The sequence below is a fragment of the Taurulus bubalis genome (assembly GCF_910589615.1).
Source record: "Taurulus bubalis genome assembly, chromosome: 9".
Taxonomy (NCBI): domain Eukaryota; kingdom Metazoa; phylum Chordata; class Actinopteri; order Perciformes; family Cottidae; genus Taurulus; species Taurulus bubalis.
Window position 1 is genome coordinate 7,036,837 of NC_136597.1, and position 26,699 is coordinate 7,063,535.

A 26,699-nucleotide genomic window follows, 5' to 3' on the forward strand; every position below is an offset into this window, starting at 1 on the left:
CATTTAGAATACAAAAAAAGATGCATCACTGTGCACTTTAAGCGATATTTTGACATTTTAGGAAATTTCTAACTCTTACCTTCTGAGACAGATTGATACCACTCTCAGGTATGAGCAATACATTTTAGCTATTGAGGCTAGCATGAAGACTGGACACAAGGGGAAACGGCCAGCTGGTTTCTGCAAAACATCAGAATAATTTTGTAATGCCTTTTTTTGTTCATATAAGATTATGACATACACTGTCATTCAAACAAATATAAGAACATTAGAAAACATGTTTTATTCAATGGTACCCATTTTGATGACCTCAAAATATCAATTTCGGTGTCAACGGCCACCAAGGTCGGCTTTGAGAGGTCGGTCACAACTTACTCCAAATTTGACAGCCTGGCCAAACTTTGATGGTAAACATTTCCTCCACTGAGTGGTATTATTATGTAACATGTATCAAGGAGAAACATTCAGATCCATAACTATTGAAGTTGTTTGTTTAGTATATCTTGTTTACAGAGAGTGGTTGTTGTTGCATTGGTAAGGCTGGTCGACTCCTGCTTGTGCATTCTGTGACGCTAATATTAGGAAGTTGCTCTCATACCATAACATGGCCGTGCAGAAGGTGTGAAGAATGACCATGTACTTAGTATCTCCGTCCTGCAGAAATCCGATTTACCCTCCTGGATGTAGAGAGGCTCATATTGAAACTTAAGTTCTCCATAGACCAAGCCAAAGCACTAATAACGTTTGAAACATGTACATGGGAAAATATACTCTCTTAATCACACACGTTGTAAAGATGCAGGACATTAATGACTCTTTAATGTTTCAAATCTTGTACCCATGGCGCTGTGGGAAAAAGTGTGTAAAATATTTCCTTTGATTTATATGATGAAGTGCTCAACTCCTTTTGTATGTGCCTTTATGACATAATGTGTCTTTTTGTACCAATAATTTGAATACTTGTGGTGAGTGCTGGAGCTTAAGCCTGCATGTGTTCAAATAAAGCACTAGGTGAAGTCATTGTAAGGCTCGTACCCATTTATTGAAAATATCTCTTTACTAACAAATTACAACAGTATTTCAACAGTGACACAAGTGCATGTTTACAAGTAAAAGCTGTCATGTAAAGACGAGTAGAAAATACTTTTGACATTGGACTGAAAACTATACTGTCGGTCTTATTTTCAATTGCAGACACATGCACACGTCACACAATCACTTAATACATACAAAAACACTTTCACAGGCACAGAACTCAATGAGTTTTCAAACTGACCAAATAATTTAAAACTTTATAAAACATATTAGTTCTGCTATAATCTTTTCTTATGAAAAACACATACCAGGCAAAGGGAGCAGAGTCAAATATTAAATCATATTACATTGCTTATAAGGAGATGTGTTGATGCATTTTACATAAGATCCAGTAGGATGAACTGAAAAACACAAATCTAGTACCAGACCCAGAACTGGGTTCCTTCTCCCCAACCAGACAGCTCTAATGGATGCAAACATAAATAAATTGATTCGTAATCTCAGGATTTAGCTTCTCACCAGCAAATTTCAATGAAAAAACGTTGAATATTTCAAGTAGTCGTTATGTACAGTGCAGTGGTTGGGGTAGTGGAAAGAAGCCGACGCCTTTCATCTTCACTCTTTAACTACAAAGAACCTCTTGAACAAACATGCCATCCCAGCAAACACATAAAACACAGAGGACTGCACGTATGTTGGGGGTCACTTGGTGACAGACTGGGGATTGGTGGGGAATGTATCAAGCAGCTCACCATTAGAACAAAAAACACCCCAAAAAGTGACCACAAGCGAACCCTAACTTTCTGAAGTCCCGTGAACAAAATGTTCAATAAACATAAAGAGAAGGAGGCAATTCAAATGTTTGTGAGCTGCGGTTCAGTGGAGCCGGTGTGTTTGGACCCAGCAGGGATCAGAGGTGTGACCACCAGTCCTTGACTCAGGTCCAGACCTCGGCCCTCCTTTTCCTAGAAACATACAGATTCATACAGCTGGTATTAAAGAAAAGCATTTACAAACAGGAGTCATCACCACTTGTTTTTGACCAATTAACACACAGAAATAGGTCAAGATATTAATGTGCTTAAATGCAACATGAGCCTTACAGTGAGAAGTAGAGAATATGGCACCGACTGTCAATATACTAGAAGATAGACATGTGGTGAATTGCACAATTCACCACATGTCTATCTTGTTGAGATTATCAGTGAAAAGAGGTTTAAAGATGTTTGCAGACAACTCACAGCTCTGTATTCCAGAAACATCTCCTTAAAAGCCATGAAGTCAGTGAACGTCAGCAGCATGTCAAAGATGTCACCTGGCACCTCCTCTTTGTGTTGCCTGTGGGTGGAAGAGAGTATCCGAGGGAATCCAATCACATTTGCAATGTACGTTTGTGCCACCTAGTGGCTGGCTACAAAATCATATTTTTTAGGCGCAACAGGTGCATCAAACAAACTACCATATGAGCTGGCTGGTTGCTTTCAATGTCACCATGTATGTCAATAATTTAATTTAAGTGGTCTAGTTGTTGTAGGAGGAAAACAGACAGAATACGATGTACTCAGGGGAGAGTTATGATGTCACATCTTACATGAGCCTCTTTATGAAAGTATTCATGTTGAAGGCGGGGATCCTCTCCATCAGCTGCTGCTCCAGATGTTTCTCCAGCAGGTCAACCTACACAAGGTTGAGTATTTGAATGAATAAGGTCTTAGTTTACTTTCCTGACTACTCAGTCAATCTTAATCTGTGATAGAGCTGAAGGTTGAAATTATACACAAGGTGATATAGTGGTCACGCTACTGAAGGTAACTGTATCGTCATCGTCAAATTCCTTGAAGAAAGGGTGTGAGAGTTGCATTAGAGCAGAGCGAGATGTCAAGCAACTCACATATTCATTGAAGATGGGTGTGTAAATGAGCTTGTTCTCGTCAAAGTCCTCAAACTCCAGGTAGTGTTTCTCCATGAAGCTCTGCTGGAGCTGCTGGAACTCCTCCTCTGAAAGTATTGAAAAGTATGACATGTAGAACAACACAGATCTTCACCATTAACTGGTGAAACATTTGTATATCTCCTCAGCTGGTTTTGCATATTGGCCTTTCAAAAATAATCTAAAGATAAAATATGGAAATGTTTTACCTCTGTAAACTTCATGTACTTTTCACCATGCTAACAGAACAAAAAAAGACCAGATTGCCTGACTTTAAGAACCTAAAGCCCAATGCATTTTTAAGGTTAACAAAAGTTAAAGTTAAGATCAGATCATATTTTATTAGTCCCACAGTGAGGAATACTTGCAAAATGGTATGGCTCATAAAGTCACAGAGGCCTTCATTTAAAAAAGAAAAAGGCCACTTTTCTCTCATTCAGTAGATCTATCTATTTGTTTTCTAAGCCGAAAGACTGCTGAGATGCGTTTTTACAACATAAGACGATGACAATTCGCTTCTAAATGTCAGGTTACTGAAAAATGTATATTTACAAATGGTGAGATTTAAATATTTAATTAGAAAAGACTAACAAGAGCAGTCTCCTACCCATGATGATGTCCTCTATGCAGCCAATAATGCCATCAAAAGCAGCATCTGCAGCTGAGGAGCTGGAGGGAGAAAAACAAGAGATAAAGATCATATCGCTTGAAGGGAGACTTTAAGTGCAGTTTTTACAATATTAGAGCTATGTATTAAGTCTGCTGTCTATAGCTGTAGACATGAGTCTCAAAATGAGACATTAAGGTATGACTCACAATGGCGTGGCACTGCCCTCTGGCTTCTTTTGAGCCTTTTAAGTAAATGCTTGTAAACAAATTAAGTTTTGACCTGGTAAAGTCCCAATACAAATAAGTAAAAACTAAAGACAGTGACATACAAGCCTTGCATTGTGCACACAGCTTGAACTGTTAACATACAGAAGGAAATGTGTTCTCAATTATATATATATATAATGTATTGTCATATGCAGGCTTTGTAGGGCTAATTAAGATACTGTTTGATGGACAAATAGAACAGCCAATTAGAAGTGCTTGACAAGTTGACATGTGACAATAAAGTTTTACTTTTGGATAACTGAGTTCCACTCAAACTGAAGGGATGCCCCACGTGGTCTTATTTCTCCATTAGTATATTCGAGTTAACACTGGATATACACGCTCTACAATCCACATATGCTAACATGAAAATCTAATGATTTGGTTTTTGCATTTCACTAAAGCGCTTGGTCTCTAAAGTTAGAAAACAATAGTTGGACTGTGTTAACGCTAGTTACACAGCGCTAAATGGGAAACTTTCAAAGGCAGTGCCATGTGACTTGACTCTGGAAGCCCACCTGGAAATAGCAAAGTTTTCTTCTTCCAAGTCCACCATGTCTACGATGTTTTCTTCATCACCGCAGCCTCGGGCATCTGGAAAAGGAAGACAGGCTCCACCTGAATACGCGTGTTTTGGTGAATTGACGTTGGCTTAAAGCGAAACTGTGAGCTACAAAACACCTGACGTTAGAAAAGGCCTTTTCCCCAACAAACGCAATATTGAATTCCCTCACAAGGCTGCCCTGCAGGTGTTGTCTTCACTGAATGATAACATTAGCTAGCTAGTTAACGCTAGCTGTCTCGGTAAGCTAACGGCTAGCGCTATTCAACGTTAGCCTTGAATTATTACGTCTGCAGCCGTCGGAGTTTGTTTGCTGTATTTTGCACTGTACACCCCCTTCAGATAAATTAACGATAGTTAAAGGAATTGAATGTACTTACTTAACGCTAGTTTCTGAACGTCCATGTTGATAGCTACATATATCATTAACTTGTGGTAAATAGCGAAGGTAACGTTGTTACCAAGGAAACGGCGAACGTATGTGCGCAACCGAGTCCAGTCCGGCAGAACGAGATCTGAGCACGTTGGTTCCTACCTCGAGACATTTCTACGGGATTATAGAAATTAAATTGTGTGGGACAATTGTCTCCATTTATTTATATTGGACGGACATTAGTGAGATTTAGAGATTAGTGAATTGTACACAAATGAAGTAGATAGTAAATAATAATCTGATTATTACTAGCATTCGTATCAACAGTTTTAAGTATTTGCATCTTCCTTAGTTGTAATCGACTGTTCTTCCAATAATTATTGTCTGTGAAAATAAATGTATATAATAGTATTTTGTTTAGTCACACACATGTTAATGCAAAGTGTTCTGTAAAAACCCTAAATTGGGGATAAATAATCAGATTATCACTCCGGTTATTGAGAAAAAAGAAGATTTGAGATGTAAATAAACACCACTCAGTCGGACAAAAAAAAAATATCACATGGACATACATTTATTACAAATACCACAATCCAGGAAACAATAATTCTTCAATCACATCTTTGGGAACTCTGGGGCAAAATTCCTTTAGATGTTTTAAATACGATCCACAACTTATTCTTTACAATCCTGAACTTCATCTCTAGCCGTAGAGACAAACATATAATTTCTCTCACCTGCATGTACAGTACTAGGTGCTCCAGGAGATACAAGACAGCAAACAGTGACTGGACCAGTCTTTAGTCTCCTACTGAGAGATGCATGTAACCTTTTAGAAATCATTCCAGTATAGTCTAAATGATTTTACAGATCCTGTTCATGCAATTTGGTGGAGTAGTAAGTATTCATAAACAATTTGACCAAATTAAATTCTAAATTATCCATTGTGATAGTTGGAATTGTTACTAGATTTCTTTTCTCTAATTGTACAAATCTAAGTTTTCCTTCAATCGCAATCTCTCATCACCTGTTTCCAAAATACAATTGTAATTCAGTCAACCCAGAGATGCTTCAAGTAAAGGATGGACAGAAAGAAAAAAAGAGGTTATTATAAAGACAGAGGGAGAAAGATGGAGAAATGGCTAAATGAGAGCAGAGAGATGTACTGTTATGTTATAAAAAGCACAATTAGGGTCACCACATTTTAATCAGGCTGAAAGATACATTGGAAGATATCCTTCCAATCTAAAACGTGTTTTGACTAAGTCTATTCTGTATGCTGCGATTGGTAGCAAGTGTTTGTTTGCCAATTCATGTCAAATGTTTCACTGCCAAATCAGACCCAAAAAGACAACATCTTAAGAATGACCCTGGGATATTTAGTTGACTGATATTTAAGAAAAACAATTCACTTAAACATTTCACATTTGTTTAAAGCAATTTACCCATCTGCTAATACAACACTGTCAATCAACAAAACCTGTTGTGCTTCTCAAGTTTTTACATCAGCGTTCACCATCATTAATAAAACAAAATCAAATCACATCTTGGAGGATTCAAAATAGTCATCTTAATACGACTGTTGTCTGTCATAACAAACAAAAAATGAAGACGTATGTACTCAGTAAAGCACGACTCACGGTGGCGCGGCGTTAAAAGTTGTTGCCAAATTTTTAGCACCAATCAAACAATCCCAGATAAATTCTGACTATGGTGGGAATTCACTTGTATACTTCTCCCTCAGTGGCTCTTCAAATATAAGCACTTATAATTGGGGAGAAAACATGATTTCATTTACAGATTAACTTTCTGTCAATTCTTATCTCTGTCTTTTAAGCTGCGTTTGTTGCATACATGACCGAGAGTGAGGAAATATCAACATCTGAGAAGAGACAATAAAGCACAAAAAGCAGCAGGGTCAGATGCGTGACAAATCACTTACAATATAGATTCAAGTTGTTGTTTTTTTCTCTGGTTGTCAAACAAGAATTTTTCCGTTAACGTTCTCTGTGCTAGTTACATTTCTATCATTTGTAAACCGAATCAGAAAACTAAAATATTGGAATAGTTTCAGCAACTCTAAAGATTTCTGACATCAAGAGTAAAATCTGACATTTTACAATTCAATGTCTTTTTTCCAAATGGAAAACCCTACCAGTGGGAAATCAACCAGTAAAGACAGAGAAAGGATAGGTGTTGGTATAACCTTGAGAAAAGAGAATTAAAATGCTACCTCGAGAACACCACAATTCGCATATCTACACCCCAAAACATGAAAGTGAGATTCATCGCAAATGTATCTGTACCGTGGGTTTAATACTGTACGACAGGCTGTGATCCTTTCTGTTACCCAGCCCTTTCGGATCGGCAGACGTGTGCATGACGATGATGGGATTAAATAGTAGTAGCCTGTGGGCTAAAAGCGCAGTGGGATCCTCATATCATAGAAAGGATGTCTGATAACTCTACGCAGGGCTTGCAGATGAGAGATTGGTTCCGTCTGTAATCTCGTTAAATTCTTTCTGCTCCTCATTTCTGAAATAAACGCAGTTTATAGAAAGTTGACAATTCTTGGCCCCAGCTTCTGCAGTGAGATGTCAGAAGGATACAAAAGAGGAAATGTAGGCAAATGGGAGAAAGCTCCTGGGGATTCATTTTAGGTTTAAATCCCCCTTTTCTCATCTCCTCATTTTCTTCGCTCCACCCCTCCATCGTCGCTTCCTCGTACCAGAAGTTTCCGTTCTGGCATCATCACAACACTGTGGCACCGTGCTCGTAGCCCTGCTGGGTGGGAGGGGACTAGAGGAGGGGGGCGAGGCTGTCGGGCTTGTGTGTCTCTTCTTGCTGGAGAAGGAGCAGGAGGTTTGTCAGGAGATATGTGCAATGAGTCTGACGCGGGTCTGGATGTCCTGGCGGCACAGCGGGCACGTCTCTAACTGTAAGGCACACTCCATACACATACCACTGGAGGATAGAAGAGGGGGCGGGACATAAAGGAAGATTTTATTATCCATTCATAGAAAATAATAAAAACAGAAGAAAATTGGGTATTAGTCTAAAATATTATTATTTACAAAACAAGCTGCTGTCAATGATATTCTATCCAACTTGTTGGACCGAGAATATTTTGAATTTAAACAGTTTGACCATCACCACCAGATGCATACGTACCCATGCCCACAGGGCCGCAGCTCCGTGTCAGCCATGACGTCACAACACAGCGTGCAGCAGTTGTCTCGAATGCTAACCTGCTTTAGTAAGGCCAGACGCCGGTGTCTGTGAAACACACACACACACATTTACATTAACAGACATGTATTTTAAAGCTGTTGTCTTCTGTGCATATATACTTAGTCTAATACTTATTCCAGTTCAACTAGTTTGCTCTCATTGTATACTCAAGCTTACAAAGTGAATATATGTTGAGGCTATTTTTTCTTGTGCTTGTTTCACAAAAGATGTCATATAATACAGGCTGGTAGACCCTTCAAATGGCAGACAATGTGTCTTGTCAAATTCTGTTGTAATAAGTCAAATTAATAGTGCATTCAATTGCAGTGTTCCACTGCCAGAGTATTGTGGATGCTGGGTCACTGCCAGGATTTACTGGAAACCCTAAACTAAAAGAGCCATAACCAAGTGCCTGTCAAAAGACGGCTCGGTTGCATTGTACACATCAGACTGTAAAGATGATGAGTGACTGTCTCTTGTATAAATATTGTTATACTCCTTCAAGTCGTCCTTTAACTAGTCATTACATTTCTAAAATTAGTCTAAAGAGCTGCTTTAATGCAGCCATCAAACTAATGAGAGATCCAAATTATCCATGTCCTCTGGAGCAACCCCAAAAGGGTTAGACGCCGTGTGCAGACAAATGATTCACTAGCCAGCAGACAGTTGGGTAAGACAACAGCCTTCCCGTATTCCAAGTTGATTTTAGACACTAAAAAAGGACCAGTTACAATGTTTTACCTGGGTAGGATGATCTTTTCACTGGGCAGCAGTGAGGCAAAATCGTTGAAGGTGCTGAACTTCACAGAAGGTGGGTGACGGAAAGGCTTGGCCCCAAAGTTAAACTCACACTGCTGGTAAGACATGAAGCTGGCTGCTGCAAAGAAACCGGACCTGATTGACACAGAAGTGAAGGAAAGACAGGGAGGAATTTGAGAGAGGAGACAGAAAATGGAAAGACAGATATCAGGGTGCGGGTGCGTGTGCGTGTGCTTACGTGGCTGAGGAGAAGACCTGTTTCTCCGGTGGCAGCTGATGTCCGTTCAGATAGAAAATCATCTGCTTCTTGCTGAGGTCCAACAGGAAGCCGATGGCATCTCCTAAACAGGCCACACACGCAGACAAATAAAGTCTTGGCGCGCTGTTATTACTATTATCTGATACTCCGTGTGGGAGGTTAATCAGAGCCTGGCGCTGACAGCAGCGTGTGGGTGCTAAAAATCAAAAAAACACCCGAGAAAAACTAAATACGATGAAGCAATTTCTAAACAAATAAATAATATTTTAAGCGGGGTGTCCCTTCACTTTCTGATGTTCAGTCAGACAAGTGACTTTAAGTACATGGTTGAAAAACGTCAGTCTGTGTGTGTACACTGCATACCCTCCTTCCAGCAGGGGTGAGAGTGAGGTTTACTGCGAGCGTTGTACCAGATGAGCTGCCTGCAGCCATCATACGCACACGAGTATTCATCGTCACCTATTCCATAGCCCTCCTGTAAAAAACACACACACACACACAAAAAAACGCCACATTATGGGGCTGCAGAAAAACTGGATGTGGAAGAGCTGAACAGTACAGACACTGAAGAGGCATACATGGTTGAGGAACTTGCTGTCCTTGGTGGCCCATCCGATTTGCATCACGCCTGATGTAATGACCGTCACCTCGTAGTACCAAATGCCCGAATCCACGCAGAATGTGCAACGCACGCTCTCAAAGGACGAGGCATCGCATCGTGCCTGAGGATGAGAGCAGAGAGAGAGAGAGAGAACATTCATAAATCATTTACATTTTAAATATGCAGGTTCAAAATAATAATAATTATATAATTTCCTATGGAGTGGATCTGTTGTGCATCCATGATCCATCTCATAGATCACACGCAAACGCAGACTGACCTCTAGTCCAGTCGGGGAGATCTTGAGGTACTCGCTGACATCATTGCTGTTGAGCATGGCGTTGATGTTGGTGAGGTTGACCTTCTCGTAAGTGAACTGACGGCCGTCCTTTAAGACTGGACGGAGGACGACAGAGGAAGCATTCTCACATTTCTTTCTTCAGTGACTCCAAACATACAATGTCAATAAAGCAACGCGGCTACTTGTACTCACACAGGTTGTCGAGGCTCCATTGTGAGCAGAATCCGACCTGCCTCTTCAGGTAGTCAGGGTGCTCTGCCCACGACTCCAGGACAGCGAGTCGATTGCTGATGCACGACTCCGACACCGTCAGCTTGTTCTCACCTGGGCAAGGAGATGCACCAGGCACGTGTGTTAAAACAGTCACAGCTATACATACAGTGATAAAGTGCTCGTTGACACTAGATTCTGCGGCAATGGATGTCCACACAGTGTGTTACTACCATCCTCCCTGCTTTCCTCAGTGACTCAATGACTTTAGCTTTGGTGTTGTTGTCCGTAAAAACGTCAAGCTGAATGTTGAATGAATGTATCTCGGTTCCAAAGTTGCTCTGATTCTCAATGACTGAGAAGGGCTGCAAATTTTGGCAAATAAAAGGTTTGAATCTACTTCGTAATTCATTTCATCCTTTCCGAGTTGGGCGGAAGAAGAAGCAAAATGCTTCCATCCATCAACAGTCAGGACCGGACAGGCGTCACAGAATTGTTACAGACAAATTTATAACGTTGAGAATTGAGTTGGAAATTTTCGATTATTGAGTTTTCTGCATAGAGTCATAATCTTTCATGAGAGAATGCATTCACGCGATGCATCCAAGAATACATTTTTCTCCCACCCCTACACTCATTGTGGGGACTTCAAATATGTGGAGAATTGTATTTAAGAGTATTAAAATGCTTTAATTTTGCATTTGTACCAGCGAGCAATTTACATATTTGTTTGAAAATGAACAGGAAAAAACTGCTGATGAACTGAACATCTGTGTCTCTACCTCACAGCATAATTGTATTAAAAAACAAAAGTAAACCAACTAACAAAAGGGAAGCTGTAGAAAGCAAGTTGAGACTTGCCCGTTGTCATGGCATTCCTCTGATAAAGGCACTTTCTGTTCATCTCTGTGTTTTGTTTTGTAAGAAAGTCACAAGATTTCAACTGACTCATCATGAATCTTCCATATGAACTGGCCTGAACTCACTGGTCTGGGAGAACTTCTCCAAAGCGATGAGAGCAAACAGCATGACAGTAGGGTGGGCTTCAGAGCTCTGGAGGAAGATGTACAGAAATGATCATCAGTTTTTCTTTCATGACACTACAATAGTAGTAATAATAATAATAATAATAATAATAATAATAATAATAATAATAACAACAGATGTCTCGTATAACTAGGCCTTCTGTCATTACTTCACAGTGAGCATGCTTCCAGGGACAGATTTTGAATGAAACCAAGGTGGTTGAGCATTTTTGTAACTGACAAATGACACAAAGCCACTTCACTTTATTGACTGTGTAACCTTCACTTTGTCTTCCTTTCAGGATAAACTCTATGAAGAGCATCGACCTGCATACATCTGTTAGCTCATGACTTAGTTCAATGACAGTTATACATGCTTGCGCGTGCTCACCAGGCTCTCGAGAAGGTAGTCAAGGGTTCCAGGGCTCAACAATCCAATACTAGCCGGACCTAAAGAGCGTAAAGAAATTGCGTCAATGAGTGAAAATCACAAGGGAAAAATATGTTTGAATGTCTACAAGTCCATAGCGAGGAAGTAACTTGCCAATGGAAGTGGTGCAGAGCAAAGAATATTAACTCAAGGATTTAAAGTATCACGCGAGTAAATGTGGACTTTACCAGCCAGTTTCTCTGCCAGGCATCCCAGGACAGCTGTGGTGTTTCTGTGTTTAGCAGGGTTGAGAGCGTCCTGTCGCGCTACAGCCGAACTCAGACTCAACATGTCTGACAGTTTCTGGAGAGCATCCTGAGGGGAGGAGATGGAGCAGTTACTCTGATGAAAGTCAGATACACACAGTTTCTACAAAACAATCTAAACGCTCCTGAGGATGGAGAGATCAAACGGTACAATTTCAGTCACAATTTTACCAAAGACATACATGATTGTGATGGGAATTCCCCTAAAAAGGTAAAGTTACAGAGTCTTAAATTCAAGTGGGGGTAAAAGCACACACACACAGACGCAGTGATTTTCTGGACCTACAGCTGGAGAAACACCAAAAGTAAATCAAATCGACTTTCTTAACAGAGACTAAGTGTTACTGATGCAGCAGAAACCTCCATCAGACAATATCATCCAGCTGCAGAGCTGCAGTGCCAGCACTTTCATACTAGCAGTTTGAGTCCAGCCTGTGCTATTATACACACCACATGCAGGCAAGTTTTTATTTCGTTTTTGTAGCTGCTGGTGTGTTTGAGGCTTTGCATTGTACATTTGAAACCTGCAAATATGTTTTGTTAGGTGGAGCATAATTCTGTTCAAATACTGGAATGACTACAAAGTTCATACTGTTCAGAGTGCCATAGTATGTCCTTTGTCCTCAGGTTACTTTGGACCAGGAGGCAGGGGGTCCAAAACAGATTGTATTTGTCCAAAGGGGACAAATTAGGTGGTGTGGGGAAGAGGGGGAGGTGGAGCAGAGGCCAAATGAAAACAATACATGTGATGAAGTTACAAGCCAGTTCCTCGAGGCATACAAAACAGCTGATCATGAGCTACCACCAAAATACAGAAAGGGCCATGGGCAAGTGGAAGACAAAGATTTTGTGTTTATTAGACCTGGGTTAGTTTTGAGATTTCATCTTTTCCACCTCAGGCTTTGGTCAAAGTTGGGATTAGACATTTCTAGGTTATAGGTCATATCAATTTAAAGTTATTACCCCAAACGACTCCTCCTGTGTCATACACAGTTTTTTGCCACTTACCTTGGTGGGCAGGGGACACTCATCCAACAGAAGGGTTATCACTGCAGGGCCAAGCGGATCGTCCAATGGGATCACTCGAATCAGAGACTGGACAACCTCCAGCCAACCATCATCTGAGGGAGAAGAGAGCAAATTATTGAATTGAGACTCAACAGATTAAATTGATGCGACCATTCAGATGGTTCTCCTGTTCTTTCATTATAACACATACACTTAAAAAAAAGGAATTAGCACTATTAGTCCCAATGAAAACACACAAAAACAGGTAACTGAACTGTGCAGAAATCACTTTGTGAGACAGGTTTTTTTTTTTATTTAGATTTAGATTATGACTATCAGCTGCAGCATAAATACTAGAACATCCATTTCCTGTCCATTAGATGACTCAATAAGAAACTCTCTAACACTTATGAAAGCCCCTGCCAACTGGCTGATGAATAATGTAACATCGTGGCACATGTCAAACAGAAAGTGACTGGCTTGCTGCTTGGCTGCCTTCAGGGTTCAGTGTCTGCAAGCTAAGACCCAACTCCACGAAAACACCATGTGAGCATCAAACACCATATGTGCAAACACAAGAATTCAAAAGGGTACCGCAAACGCACAAACACACACATCATGAGAGCATCATTCACCATAAGCACAAGAAAGCACCAAAAACACGCACCAACATCAACGCAAAGTTTGAATAGACACAAACACCAATGAAAATCAGCCCAATAAGTAAGTAGTGAGCAACACATGATGCTGCAGTGTTTAGGCTTGTGACTGCATCCCTGTCCCAAGTGATGTGATGTGTTGGAGAAATGCTGAGGCAAGAATATAACTGCAGGATTGTAAGCAGAAAACACTACAGATGGACATGAATGACCCATTTTACACCTCATTCAAACCCACCCATCTTCTTAAAGTAGGTTTTTAACATTTTGATCTTCAAAACTGTGTTTCTTCTTGACAACAGAACACAGCTAAACCCAAACCAATTATGCTTACTGCAGGACCAGCTTTTTGAACAACACGTATCAATGGCATATATACATACAGACCTGTCTAAATTCCTGGGACTCCTCACGAGTCAGTAGAAATTCCTACAGTCCAGCGGATGGTTTCATTTCAACCTGAAGAAACTCTGACGTATTGTGCACAAGACTAAGGATCTACCATGAAATCTTTTTGTCGGTTGAGACATTAGCCACTTCGTTAAATTACCGTTTCTGAGGAGAGCTAATGTTCCTACATTTCCCCATTTAATAACCTCAGTCTCATTACAAAACACAGGAACATTTACATTACGTCACATTGCTTACCATATCTGTATTATTTTAACTGGATAAAGGGCTGTTTAATAAGTCCATGCCCAGAGAGGGAAAGAGTGGTTTTTTTTTTCCTTACCGGTCTCTGCCATCTCGTGTAAAGTGATCATGGAGTAAGGGGGTTCTTGGTCACTGAAAAACAGAAGTTTGGACAGAATGTGATAACAACCTGTTTCTCAGATCTTTTTCATTTCACATGAATGCTGTAGACATAACAAACTCTGCTCTATTTTTTATTTTTTTTTTTAAATATGAGAGTTTCTTTATGTGCAAACTTGCCACAAATGAAGGTGGCTACAGGACGCGTCTTTACGACATTGTGATCACCGCATATGAAACATTATCAATCAAACGACCCATGCCTCTGTGTGCTCCTCTGATAGCATTCATGGCTATGGACAGTAATGTTATCCCATGGAGAGAGAGGAAGGCAAGCGTAAAAGATTTACTTCAGTGGTTGTTGTTTTGATGCTGCCAATGCTGTTGCTTGTCATGGCTCGTCCCAAGCTGAAAACTGCTTTCATTATTGCAGCCATGACTTCAGCCAACTCCTCAAGCCGAGCCTCAAGATTCCTAACACAACTAAGAATTACTGTGACTCAGTTTTCTTTCATCTAGGAGTCAAATGTGAACGCATTCTTGGAAATGTGCATGCACATTTCATACAGGGTTGGAAAAGTATTCAAAAGACAGTGGTTCAAGTTGCAGTATTTAGCAGTATTCTCTTAAGTGATTTGTTTCGCTTCATCCTGCAACCAATGTTGTATTACTTTAGTTTCTTGACAAACAGATGGTGTACAATATAAGGGCACCAGCTTCCAAATAATGCAGTTCTATTAGGAGGTGAAACTGAAAAGTGTATTTACCAACAATAAATCATCTGGTTACTTGATAGAATAATTATTTAGACCATAAAATGTAAACTTAATATTGTTTCATATCAAATCAACCAAAACTGAAAAGCACAGATGTACACAATCTCCACCATATTGTGTTACAACTGCCATAAATACTGAACCTCAAGCTTGAAATGCAGTTATTGATTAACAAAGTTGGGTGAACTTGTTTATGTACTAGTCTTGCTAAAATGGTAGCCTAAAGTTAATCTGTGTAGACAAACTGTGCAAGAATAAATGTCAATGAAGTGGAGTAAATCTGTACATTTTACTGTAGATAAAATATGCAGGTGTTCAAGTGGCTGAAAATGGTTTCTCATTAAAAGGTAGACGGAAAAAATAAGGGAAAATACTAGCTGCTGCTACGATAGGACCAGACTACACTACCTGCAATTTACATGGGTCTATTTTAACAGTCATTATTTCATTTTTCATATCAATAGGCATCTCTTCGCTGGACACACTCAACATTCATCCTTCCCATATTTTGTTCTCAAAGCCACCAAAACCTGTGCTGATAAAATAGCTGAAAATCCCAATGGGTCATGCTGAACAGCTTTTCTCTGAAGGTAATGATAGCTTAAGGGAACAGGAGGATAAAAAAAAAGTCCTTCAACATCTACGCAGGCCACACAAATACCTCTACATCAAGAGAGGGAACGCAGTATATAAAGGAAACTGAATTGCAAAAAGTGCTCTCTGTGGAGGATGCGCAAGGTTTTTCAGTCTGCTGACAATATATCATAAATATACAGAACCGGCTAACTTCAGAGCACATTTAAAAAAATAAAATGTAAAGATAAGCATTTTGTTACATTAAAAAAAGTTACTTTTGTCAGTTTGGGCCACAGTGTTGTTTTGTCAAAGTTGTAGCCTTAAAATGTCTCTGTTTCAAGCAGGCTATTGAGTGAAATACTGTGCCATTTGTTCCAAATAAAGGACACAAGATTTAAATCAGGCGTGACTTTACCATGTACTCCTTCAAAAGGTCATGAATGCGATGTGTTTGCATGACAACTTAACAACCTTGTGTGATGTGTCTGCTGGAAGACAGCCACGTCTATGACTTTTCTGGCTCTAGAGGGCATGAGTTTGACTGAGCTCCAGTGTCGTGAGTAGCTTCTGTGGAGCCAGTGATCTAGTTGATCCTCATGATAATCTCAATTTATGAAAACTATGTACTAGCATAATAAATATGCTAGTACACCTTGATTTATTTTCCAGAGCACTTGTGCCTTATAGCCACATTTAATTACTACTACTAAAGTATCTAAACGTAAATGGCAATAGGATTTTTTGGCTGTTTGTCTCATTGAAAACTATAGAAAACTCTTCATAAAACTGTACAGATGGCTCCGACCCTTCCACCCATCCTCTTTATCTCTATAATCTCATTACTCTTATGAAGACTTACTTGTCCACCAGTGTCCTGATGACAGCCAATGTGTCTAGCACCAGGCCATCCACGTTCTGCTTCTTCCGTCTCGGCTCATGGGGCCCTCGCCCTCGGCGTGGCGGCCTGACTGGGTCCCTGGGTCTACTGCTCCGCGCCTCTCCGGCATCAACACCTACGCCTGGACCGTGGTCCACCCGCCGAGCTTGACCCCGGGTTGCCCTCGAAGACCCGTGGTGATGATCTTCCAAGTCACTATCCTCCCGGCACACACAGCTGTTACCCATGGTTCCAGTGCCGGAGACCACACTGGCAAGGGTCTCCCAGAATGGAGAGAGGGAGTTTGAGGAAGAAAGGAAGAGCAGAACCCTTGCGAGGCTCCTGCAAGCACAAAAAGTGATCCAGGTGGCTACTATCATATCATTTGGCGAGCTTGGTTTTGGGGTATTCTTGTCCCAGTGGGCTGGGTGGGGTCAACGTGAACGATCATACTGTTGCCAAGCAGAGATGTGGGATTGGCTTTGGAGTAATAATGGCGAGTCAAATAGACCAGGAGGGGTCAGGTGATGCAACAAAAAAAAGCTTTGAACATCATAGACAGCCCAAGGCTCCGGTCCAGTTCTCAACCAGGGCTCGCATGACTGTGTAAGCAACACAAAACAAAACACAAAGAAAAGAGTTAAATTATAAGTCAAGTCTGTTAGAGCAGTATATGTAATGTTTAGCAGCTAGTCGTGTTCTACCAGCACCAAAGCTGTAAACTAGCCGATAATACACACCCCGTAATATAAATGTGAAGCCTGGAAGAAATAAAATAGTGAAAATTAGAATAAATAAAAAATAATAATAAACATTAGCCAAGTGCATCTTTCAAGCAAAGCAGCCACAACACTACGTCTAACATGAGCTATTTGTCGTTGTGCTGTGTGCGGAGACAGCGTGTCCTGAATCACCGAGACATTTATCTAGTATTGTTGATAAACAAGCTATTTTCATTTAGGTTAGCTGGCTAGCAAGCTAGCCACCCACCCACCAGGCATTGTATCATTAGCAGTTCCTTTTGAAGACCCCAAGTCCTACAAACTCATAATTTCGTCAGTAAACTAAAAGAGTCCAATTTGAACCCAAACGCATACTTACACTCGAGAAACAGCAGCACTCAGTCAAACTCGGTCGACCCAAGTAGTTCATAAAACAGAGCGCTAACTAGCAGCTAACGCTCCGTACTGCGGCTAACCGGCTATCGGTTGCTAGCCCGGGTTGCTCGGTGCTCCTGTCAAACTACGCGAGGAGCGTCGGTCTGCGCGTGGAGCTCTCACGCGGGTTCGGTACAGCGGCACGTTCACATGACCCGTCCGCGTTCCTTAACACGCCGCCACTGAGCTCTGAAAACAGCGCATTCATGTGACCACCGGCTAAAAGCTTACACACATTTTTACGAGGGTTAGCTGTCTGCTAAGTTCCGTAGCGTTTGCAGCTAAAAGCTTGTCCATCATCAGCTGTGGCTGCGGAGGCGCGGCTGGAGGAGGGTTTCTGGGGAAGACAACGTCAACAGACCACGGTTCCCACCTTTTTTTTCAATCTTCCTTTCTCTCTTCCTTTCATCGTCCCAGGGGAGTTGCTTCAGACATCATTGTATTTTGTTTTGTGTATTTGATCTGTGTACCAATGGCATATGTTTTACGACAGAGAGTTATCACAATAAAATGTGACATCAGAGGGAAATGCGCTAAATAAAGTTCATAAAGTAACGTTAACTACATTAGAGAACAGCACCAAACAAGTCCGATCCTAGAATTGTTTTTAATGTAGGAAAGTAAACCAGCAAGAACATACATTGTGTGAAAGATCTTTCCAAGAGTACGTGAACGCTCACCATAAGTCATAATTTCAAGAAAAACAAGTAGAATATTTCCATTTTAAAGGGCACCTATGAATACCTTTGAATATGTCACCTTTGAATATTTGAGTCTATATTCTATACGAATAATTAAATCACATTGACGCGCTAGAACAATACAATACAGAATACATGTGGTATTATCTTGCAGTTCTGATAACTTTACAGCTATAGGACATTGAATGGGAGAGCTAGGGATCAAGAGGTTAAATATCCCAGGTGACTCTAAATTGTAAATGTAAAACAACATGTATTAACACGTGTACACAGTATCGGGGAATAAGGTCAATATGTCAGAGGGACTAAACACTGAATTCACTGATATCCGTTTAAGAAGTACCTGATGTCTGAAATTCATAATTTATTGATGAGAATGAATAATAAATAACCTCAGGGCTCTGACCTGATAACCTAATATAATGTTGTAATAAAAAGAGGCCTTGTTATCAAAGAGGATGGTTGTGCACGCAGTGAGGCATTATGTTTCTACTTCCACTGATTCACTGTGTTCTCCATATTCTAAACTAAAACGTATCATGAAATAAAAAATACCACTTCAATAAGTTAATCATGCATTTATATGGTGTGTCGTAAATGGGGACAGTCGTACACCCTGCTTCGGTCCAAGGCAGTATTGAAGGAGTTGTCACGATACATCCCGCTCTTGATCAGGCCTTTGGTGAATCTGTTTGACTTCGGGTGGAAAGTAGACGGTGAGCTCTCAAAGGTTGGAGGGAGACGTCCATATTCACTGGAGGAGGTCCTGTACAGTAGATTCTGGGGCTTTGCCCGGAGCGCTGGCAGGACATCTTTGACTGCTGCAGTCATCGGGCAGTAAACTGGGTTTCCAGGGTTGACACATGTTTTTTTATTTTCCACCTGATGTTCTTGGGAGGCTGACATCATTGCAATGCCTACAGAGAGTAGATAAACTGACATCAGAATCCACAAACCACATCTTTAGTACCAGATTAAATCAATAATATGTACACATGACTCGACGGTTTTCTCTCGTTTTGTTTACCGAGTACAAACAGTGACGTCAACATCAAGTGGATGAAATAACGCTACATAATAGTGTTTGGTGATAATGACAATATTAGTGATAGAATGGTGTGATAATATAGTTAACATAGTTACCTTTAAATGCTGGGAACCAACACAACGATTTACAATGTCTTCTTCAGAGAAGAGACGTCTGGTTACCATGGAAACCACAAAACATTACCCGACATGGCTGTTATTGTAATTATAGTCATTAAATAAATAAATAATTGGAAACTGTAGTCTGACTAAATTAAGTAAACTTCTCACCAAATGTCCGTTTATTAGAGTTTTCTAGATCTTAAAACCGCATAATTATTATTAGTATTACTATTATTAGTACTATCATCATTATTAATGCAATCTTGTTCTATGTCATATGTTATTATTATTTAAATTAATATTTTATTATTATTATTATTATCATAGTTATTATGAATTGACTGTGACTGAATTGGCAATTAAGCAGATTATATATTGCTCATAAGTCAATTTTCCGCTGCACATGAAGGCATCATGGTGACGATATCATCACGCGTCCGCTGTCTCGTACAATTACCGCGTCTGCTTTGCTCAAACGGCGAAGCTAAAAACTAGAAACTGAAATTCGCTTGCTGCTAACTGAACCTTTCTCACATCCAATTAATCACAACCTTTGCTGAATTGTGTATCACTAGCTTCTATGCAGTGGACTTTGACTGGCTATCTTCAACTTCCACCACAGTTTTGAAAAGTGTTGCTGTTTGCTTGCGACTAACTCGGCCAGGAGCTCAGAGGATGGACAGTGAAATCCAACGAGATGGGAGAGTCCTGGACCTCACTGATGACGCCTGGAGGGAAGACCGACTGCCATATGAAGACGTCACCATCCCTCTGGTAAGTCCTTACCGACATTGTTGTTACTCCCCTAGTGGAGGTCATGACAGGGCACTCAGTCTTAAAACAGGGCATAGCACAGCATGTTAGGCAAATGACAAATCAATAGAAGCTTGCTGGGAAGCAGCCTCATGTTAATGTTCGCTCAGATTGGGTGACACTGAAACCTCAGGTGAAATCCAGTCAATTTGATCTGCTCTCAGAGAATTGTTTTGAGAGGCTCACAGACTTTCAAAACTGAGAGAAAGCCGCTTTGACAATGGTAAGAATAGAAAGCTCCACTTTCCTGCTCAAAGTGACAGTCGTCCTCTTTCAGGCTCAAGTCATGTGACACTTGAATCAGGCCTTGCATACTTTCATAAGTCATGCTGAATTTAAAAATTTGCCCATGCATGCTTTCAAAGGCTGACATACTAGTTCCTAATCCTAACTGCATAGTAGTTGTGTCAATAATTAACAACCCGAAAGCTCCGGCCCTGTCTAAATATCTGACAGAAAATATTCCGGTTTCATTTGTATTTATAGGTTCAACTGTTGCTCTCCTCAAATATTCAGTTAATGCCTTGTTGATATGAAGTAGAGTGAGATGCTGCTCTTTTTCATGGCATCTTTTCCCTCTCTGTTCTGTCAGACAGAATTGCCTGAGGCTGAGCAGGACAACGGAGGCTCCACAGAGTCTGTGAAAGAACAAGAGATGAAGTGGACCGACCTCGCCCTGCAGAGCCTGCACGAAAACACACCCAGCACTGGAAGCTGAAGGAAAAAGAAAGTAGACACTTGATTGAGTCTTTTTGCATTGTATTGTGTGTTTTGAATGATTTTAATTATGTTCCAACATAATGATCGAAAATGTACTTTTGCTTCGTTATTGGGTTTGTATTCTAGTCGTGATAAATAAGAATGTAAAATAACATCTTCATAATAACATAATTTCTTATTTTGTGCATTCGTATTTGCTCGTACTGGTCGTCTGTAAGCTTTTCACCACTCCTGTCATAGAAACATTTGGCCTCATTTTACAAAGTGGTGGTCATAAATCAGCATCAAGTTGGATAAATACAATTCTGGATGTAAATATGACAAGTATTCCCACAAGTCAGATCAAAGTCTCAAAGTTTTCTCAGACTCTCACAAAGTTCTTTTGAGCTCAATTTGTAAAGAAACTGCAGTACAATTTTGTTTTATTTCAACCCTGCAAGGAATCATACTTCATTGAATGTTAAACTGTTATCTTGAGCGGTTATTTTAACTTGATAGTCATTTGGGAGGCTTGCTTGTTCATATACTTGCTTGTTTATATACTTACGTTTATATACTTATGACTTACACCTCAAATTAGCAAGATAGTGTTATTTCCAGCCTACTTATCTCTAGGCAGTGCATTTGGATTTGTATCCATTGTATGCAGAATTATTTAGGGTAAATATAATTTTGTCTAAAACTGCTTTACATTGTTTTGAATACTTAATGGTTTCAGTTTGGAAAAGCTCTGTTAAGAGTTGCCGGTGGCTGTTTTTGCATCTGATAGCACTGTCTCTTTCATCGTGACCCAGGCTGAATATTCTCTGTGGAAACCTCCCTGGGGAAGTTTAAACCAGTATCGTGACTGTAGCTCCGTCGTCACTGCATGTGTGCAGCCTCTGCCATGAGCTTGCGAACGTGGTCATGTGGCCCCTTCCCCAACAGGGCTGACGGGTGCCGGTAGGAGCCTCCCAAACGATCCCAGAGCGTGAAGTATTGTCCGTAGTTGTAGTTGAAGTAAAGATGATGGTCTACGTGGTGCGCAGCGCCGTTGATCAGATATATCAGGGGGCTGGGGATGCGGTAGTCTCCATCGTGTATGGAAATGGTCCAGATGTTGACCAAGACAAAGAGTGAGAGGTAGACCACCTGTAATGTAAATATGCAAATGCCATTTAAAACCACTGTACAGTTAAGTTTACATCAATTAATAAACTATTTTGGAATTCATTGCTTTTTTTTTGTTTTTTTACACTACATCAAATGTCATAAAAATGTGTTCACATGTAGCTGGACCTGAAATAATATCAGTCAAGTTTTAAAATCATGAAATATGCAGAGAAGCTTGTGTAGTCCTAATTTGCAATACTGTAACTCCTCAGATGTCAGCGTCAAAATGTTTAGCATCGAGTGTCAAGCAGACCACCACCTTGTGGAGGGGAAAGATGAAGGGGTAGACGTGATAGGGTAAGCTCTGCAGGAAGCCGTCCAGTGGGAGGAAGGCGTGGCTGGCAAAAGGCGTAGGGATCTTGAATATATGGTGCTGCTTATGTAAGTGCTGAGGGATGGAAACACAAATGGTGATGTCTAAATATTAGAACTATCTTTAGTGAAAAAACTACACCAGGCAGACAAGGTACAAAAATATCTACTTTGAATTAGATCCAGAATCAGGAAGTATGATGAAACAGCCTTCAGATGCAAGATGTTGCCTATACTTGTATTTATTCAAATTAAACTAGGTGACAAACAGTTACTCATTTCAATATATTGGGTTGTAGATCAGTTGAACCCGGATTTGCCAAAAATCAACAAGTCACATTTTCACATTCATCCACTACCACGTAGGTCATATAGAACATTACTTTCCTAACCTTAGACCATGTGGGAGCACAACATTACATTATCACATAAACATTAGTCATATTTAATAATGGCGTTATGATTTTTCCCACCTAAAGAATGTTATATTAACTCTCCTTTTAGCTCTGCTTTGATCTCCACCAACAACTGAAGGAAACATCTGGCTCTTTCGCAGCTGGATGCTCCACTTCTTTTGATCTGCTAGCTGCTAACTTTGCTCTTTAGCAAGTAGTGTAAAGCTTTTTTGCCGAAAACCGCTGCTGAAAAACAAGTTGATGATGAAAAACAATGAAGTGAAAGAAGTTACAGTGATCTGCTGAGCTGAGGGGAACTGCAGAGTTAGGTGATAATTTTCTGTGTTTTTGCGACTACGAGTGATCCCTCTCAAATTCGGTCATTTGGTTCATTGTTTTTATAAAAGAATATTGTTTTGGAGCAGCATTAAACTAGCCATGAACATGCTCAAGCTCACCTTGTAGATGTTCTTATGGTGCATGCAGCGGTGTATCCAGTAGATACACATGTCAGTAAAGAACAAGAAACCAGCAATGCTCAGGAACATCCCAGGCCAGCCTGAAACAGAAACAAACCTCATGGATCTCAGTCGGACTGATTGTTTTATAACCTGTTTCAGCAGAAGAAGAAATACTTGATTGGTGGTTATAATCAGCTAACCTTCAGTCAGTCAATTGTGAGTTGAACCCAGGGTTTTAATGTTTCAGATAACTGTTGTCTCACCCAGAGAAGAGTCGCTGATGTTGTCATACAGTTTGCTGTTTCCCTTGATCTCCAGGAAGAAAAGGGCCACAGTGGGGAAGCTCATCCAGAAGATGGAGACGGTTGAAAGTCGAATCTCCTTTCTTACCTGGTTCTGTCGTTGGATCACACACAAAGTTAGGATCTGGGACAAGTTTGCTTTGGAATATTTGTCGGATGTTTATTTAAATAATTAAAAAAACAGCCCCAGCCACTAATAGTTTACACACCCCAATCAATCCCTTGACCTTCAACTGGTCTCCACATAAAACAACTTACCTTGATAAACTGTGGATGTTTCATGAGCTTATGGTCAAAAACATAGTAGAAGTTAAGAGCGCCAAAGCCCAGGTAAATGAGCACCGCTCCCAGGTTGGTCACCAGCCACAGGCTGAGGATCTGACGCAGAGGCCCGTCCTCAGGCCATGAGGCCGGGTAAACATACGGAGTGAAGATGTAACTATCAGCAATGTTTAGCACTTGATCCATGATCTGCACAGTCTGTGAAGAGAGCGAAATGTACTGTATGATCAATATTGCGCTTAACCACCATGACAGCCTACTAATGAGTGTGTAAGATGTTCTGTTTCTTAGTGAGGACTCTGTAAAGGCTTGTAGATCCCAATCAGAACTGGATGGCTTTGAAAATTAAAAGAAGCTGCGGGTACTTTGTCCATGCTTTGAGCTTATGGTTTATTAAAAAAAACGTCCAACTACTCCTGAGGCACATATAAGAGACACACCATGATAAAGTTTCAAGAAAAGATATTTTTAATTTAAACCAAATTAAAAGGTAAATTGAATGATATCAGGTATTGTAAATGTGCAAGACACTATGAAGTTAGACCAAGCAAGGCAACATGACAAAACAAAACAACTAGTCAAAGACTACCTCCCCATCTCCGCCCAGTCTTCACAGATCAATCAGCTTCATCAACTCATCATCCTACCAGCCTCATCAGCACCACCAGTGTCTAGACTCCACAGGGGGATTTATCTTGCTGCTGATCGGGGCAGACGGCCCTCAATTACAATCTTCCCAAGTCCAAGCGCCAATGACTCTGAGACTTTATCTTCACATATCACATGTTAACAATAAACAATTATCTTGTCTTCATCCAACTGGTCTTTCCTGGTTGAACTATCTCTCTAAATACAGAGTAATACAGAGTAACTCTAAAACAGAGTTACTTAAGCAGCCAGATACATGCAACGTTCATGCAATGAGTAAAAGTGCAGGATCCACATGCAGGATAGAGCTTCTCTCTCTCTCTGCAAAGTAGTTACCCAAGTAATAGTTCTCGAAAGTTCTCAGCTTCACCTTTTTTTAAATTCTTTATATATTATATATTAACTGTTTATGACTCTTCATCTCATAGGCTTCAGATACCGGATGACTTAGTTTTGTTTCACCCAAATGGATGAATCAGGAATAATCACCATGAGCATGCACTGCAAAACAAAGGTTTTCTGCCTTCATTCAAAGCCAAATATCACACACGCATTTTCACCTTGTTGGCAGCGTTATTAAACTGAAAATCTCTAAGAAATCTCAAAAAGCTGTTTCATGCTTCTCATGGATTACTTTTTCAGGACTTTCAAAAGAGCTTGCATGGTGAATTTGGTTACGGCTGCTGAACTGACCTGCTTTAGGACATCAGAAGTGTGTGAGCCTTCCTGCAATTGGATCCTCCTTCCTTCACACATGTGCGCATGTCCAGCAGCATTTCATTTGCAACAGAAAGCATGTGGCTTAATGGAGCAAATTGTTTATTTGAATTCACCATGCATTCCAAGAAGAATAGGTTTTCTTAGAAGGTGGAAGAGATTCAGAGGAAAACTGAAATAAGCGTTGGTCCTGGTGAAACCAGATTCACGACATGCTCAGCAAATAACAAGCAGTGACAGCGAGACTCGATCTTACAGTCAGATCTGCTCTTCTCTGAGTTTGGGTGACATGATCTTTTGAAAACATGCTTAAAACCAACCTATTTTTAGGCCTCTGCTCAAAAATTGCATACCCAAACTAAAAAGGGTGTATCTCTGCAACCACTAGGGCTATTTGAATAATGTTGGTGTTATAATGAAAGACATGTGAGATTTTGTTCAGATGTGTAAAATCCATCTATATGTTACTGGTTAAGAGTAAATGAAGATGAAACACAGCAAAAATGAAAAGGTTTCAGGTCCGCCTAGAAAAAAATCACTTCCAGGACAAAAAAAATCACTTCCAGGACATTTGAATTTTCTCAGGTACAAAACCAAATATTTCAATTGTATTATACTTATGGTGTTCAATACATCCAAGCTGTGCATGTTCCCTGCCCCATACTGGGGATCCAATTACCCCTGAGCTGTCACCTGAACTCTGCCCTTTACACGACACACACGTCCCACACACACATGCACACAGCAAAATCAAGAAGTGTGAGTTTATCAGGAGAAAAACAAACATATATTCACCTGACTTGTGGCTGGTCTGTATGTCAACACTTTCAACCTGTCACACACAGTACACTGTCATTGAGCAAGAAACACCAGTGGGCTGTATGTGATCTCGACGCTAGCACAGAGAATCTGAACAAGATGGTGAATGATCTCATGCAAGGAGCTCCTCTTTCCACTCTATGCTTTTTGTAGTTGATGTTATTGTTTTGTTTATTTACACTTATATTACTGAACCTATATCCACACAAGTATCTCTTATATAGTTTGATAAGAGGTGACAATATACAGTGATCATATTTCGGTTATTTGCTCCTTCAGTGTGAAAGTACTGCATGTCATAAGTGTGTGTCATCCTTCACTTTCCCATTCAATAACTTCTCATTATTTTAGGAAATGTAAAGGTTGATTGATTTCATTCACATGGCTTAGCTGATTCAGTAAAAATAATTCTGCAGCCAAATTAAATCAAGACTGCATTTGGTTTTATGTGTACCTGAAATACAAACGGCATAAATACCTAACGAGGGAATGTAGTTCTTAACTGTCCCACAAGGAGGAGAAAACACCTTCTCTGTGAATATAAATGTGTAGATGTCTCCCTCT

The 26,699-nt window shown here is 40.3% G+C and overlaps 4 protein-coding genes across 4 annotated transcripts; 1 reads left to right on the forward strand and 3 right to left on the reverse strand.

The window, feature by feature from the left end:
* Positions 1 to 1,034: 1,034 nt before the first annotated feature.
* arl2bp (ADP-ribosylation factor-like 2 binding protein) lies at positions 1,035 to 4,948 on the reverse strand (the record flags this gene model as incomplete). Its single annotated transcript, XM_079224110.1, has 7 exons — positions 1,035 to 2,000; positions 2,277 to 2,373; positions 2,627 to 2,712; positions 2,927 to 3,033; positions 3,573 to 3,634; positions 4,360 to 4,435; positions 4,939 to 4,948. 7 exons carry the CDS (start codon positions 4,946 to 4,948, stop codon positions 1,890 to 1,892), a joined length of 549 nt encoding a protein of 182 aa, XP_079080236.1. The 3' UTR covers positions 1,035 to 1,889.
* A 2,674-nt stretch (positions 4,949 to 7,622) lies between these two features.
* rspry1 (ring finger and SPRY domain containing 1) lies at positions 7,623 to 16,887 on the reverse strand (the record flags this gene model as incomplete). The annotated part of the gene is made up of 14 exons (XM_079223906.1): positions 7,623 to 7,740; positions 7,948 to 8,052; positions 8,749 to 8,901; positions 9,005 to 9,107; positions 9,389 to 9,500; positions 9,604 to 9,747; positions 9,907 to 10,022; positions 10,120 to 10,251; positions 11,124 to 11,190; positions 11,554 to 11,612; positions 11,781 to 11,907; positions 12,867 to 12,979; positions 14,259 to 14,311; positions 16,490 to 16,887. The coding sequence occupies 14 exons, from the start codon at positions 16,885 to 16,887 to the stop codon at positions 7,644 to 7,646; spliced, it is 1,779 nt and encodes a 592-aa protein (XP_079080032.1). The 3' UTR covers positions 7,623 to 7,643.
* A 3,265-nt stretch (positions 16,888 to 20,152) lies between these two features.
* Positions 20,153 to 21,045, forward strand: anapc13 (anaphase promoting complex subunit 13; the record flags this gene model as incomplete). Its single annotated transcript, XM_079223080.1, has 2 exons — positions 20,153 to 20,288; positions 20,920 to 21,045. Exons 1-2 carry the CDS (start codon positions 20,190 to 20,192, stop codon positions 21,043 to 21,045), a joined length of 225 nt encoding a protein of 74 aa, XP_079079206.1. The 5' UTR covers positions 20,153 to 20,189.
* A 56-nt stretch (positions 21,046 to 21,101) lies between these two features.
* Positions 21,102 to 24,137, reverse strand: LOC306741606 (lathosterol oxidase-like; the record flags this gene model as incomplete). The annotated part of the gene is made up of 5 exons (XM_079223914.1): positions 21,102 to 22,178; positions 22,459 to 22,587; positions 23,365 to 23,465; positions 23,631 to 23,763; positions 23,928 to 24,137. 5 exons carry the CDS (start codon positions 24,135 to 24,137, stop codon positions 21,909 to 21,911), a joined length of 843 nt encoding a protein of 280 aa, XP_079080040.1. The 3' UTR covers positions 21,102 to 21,908.
* Positions 24,138 to 26,699: the final 2,562 nt, after the last annotated feature.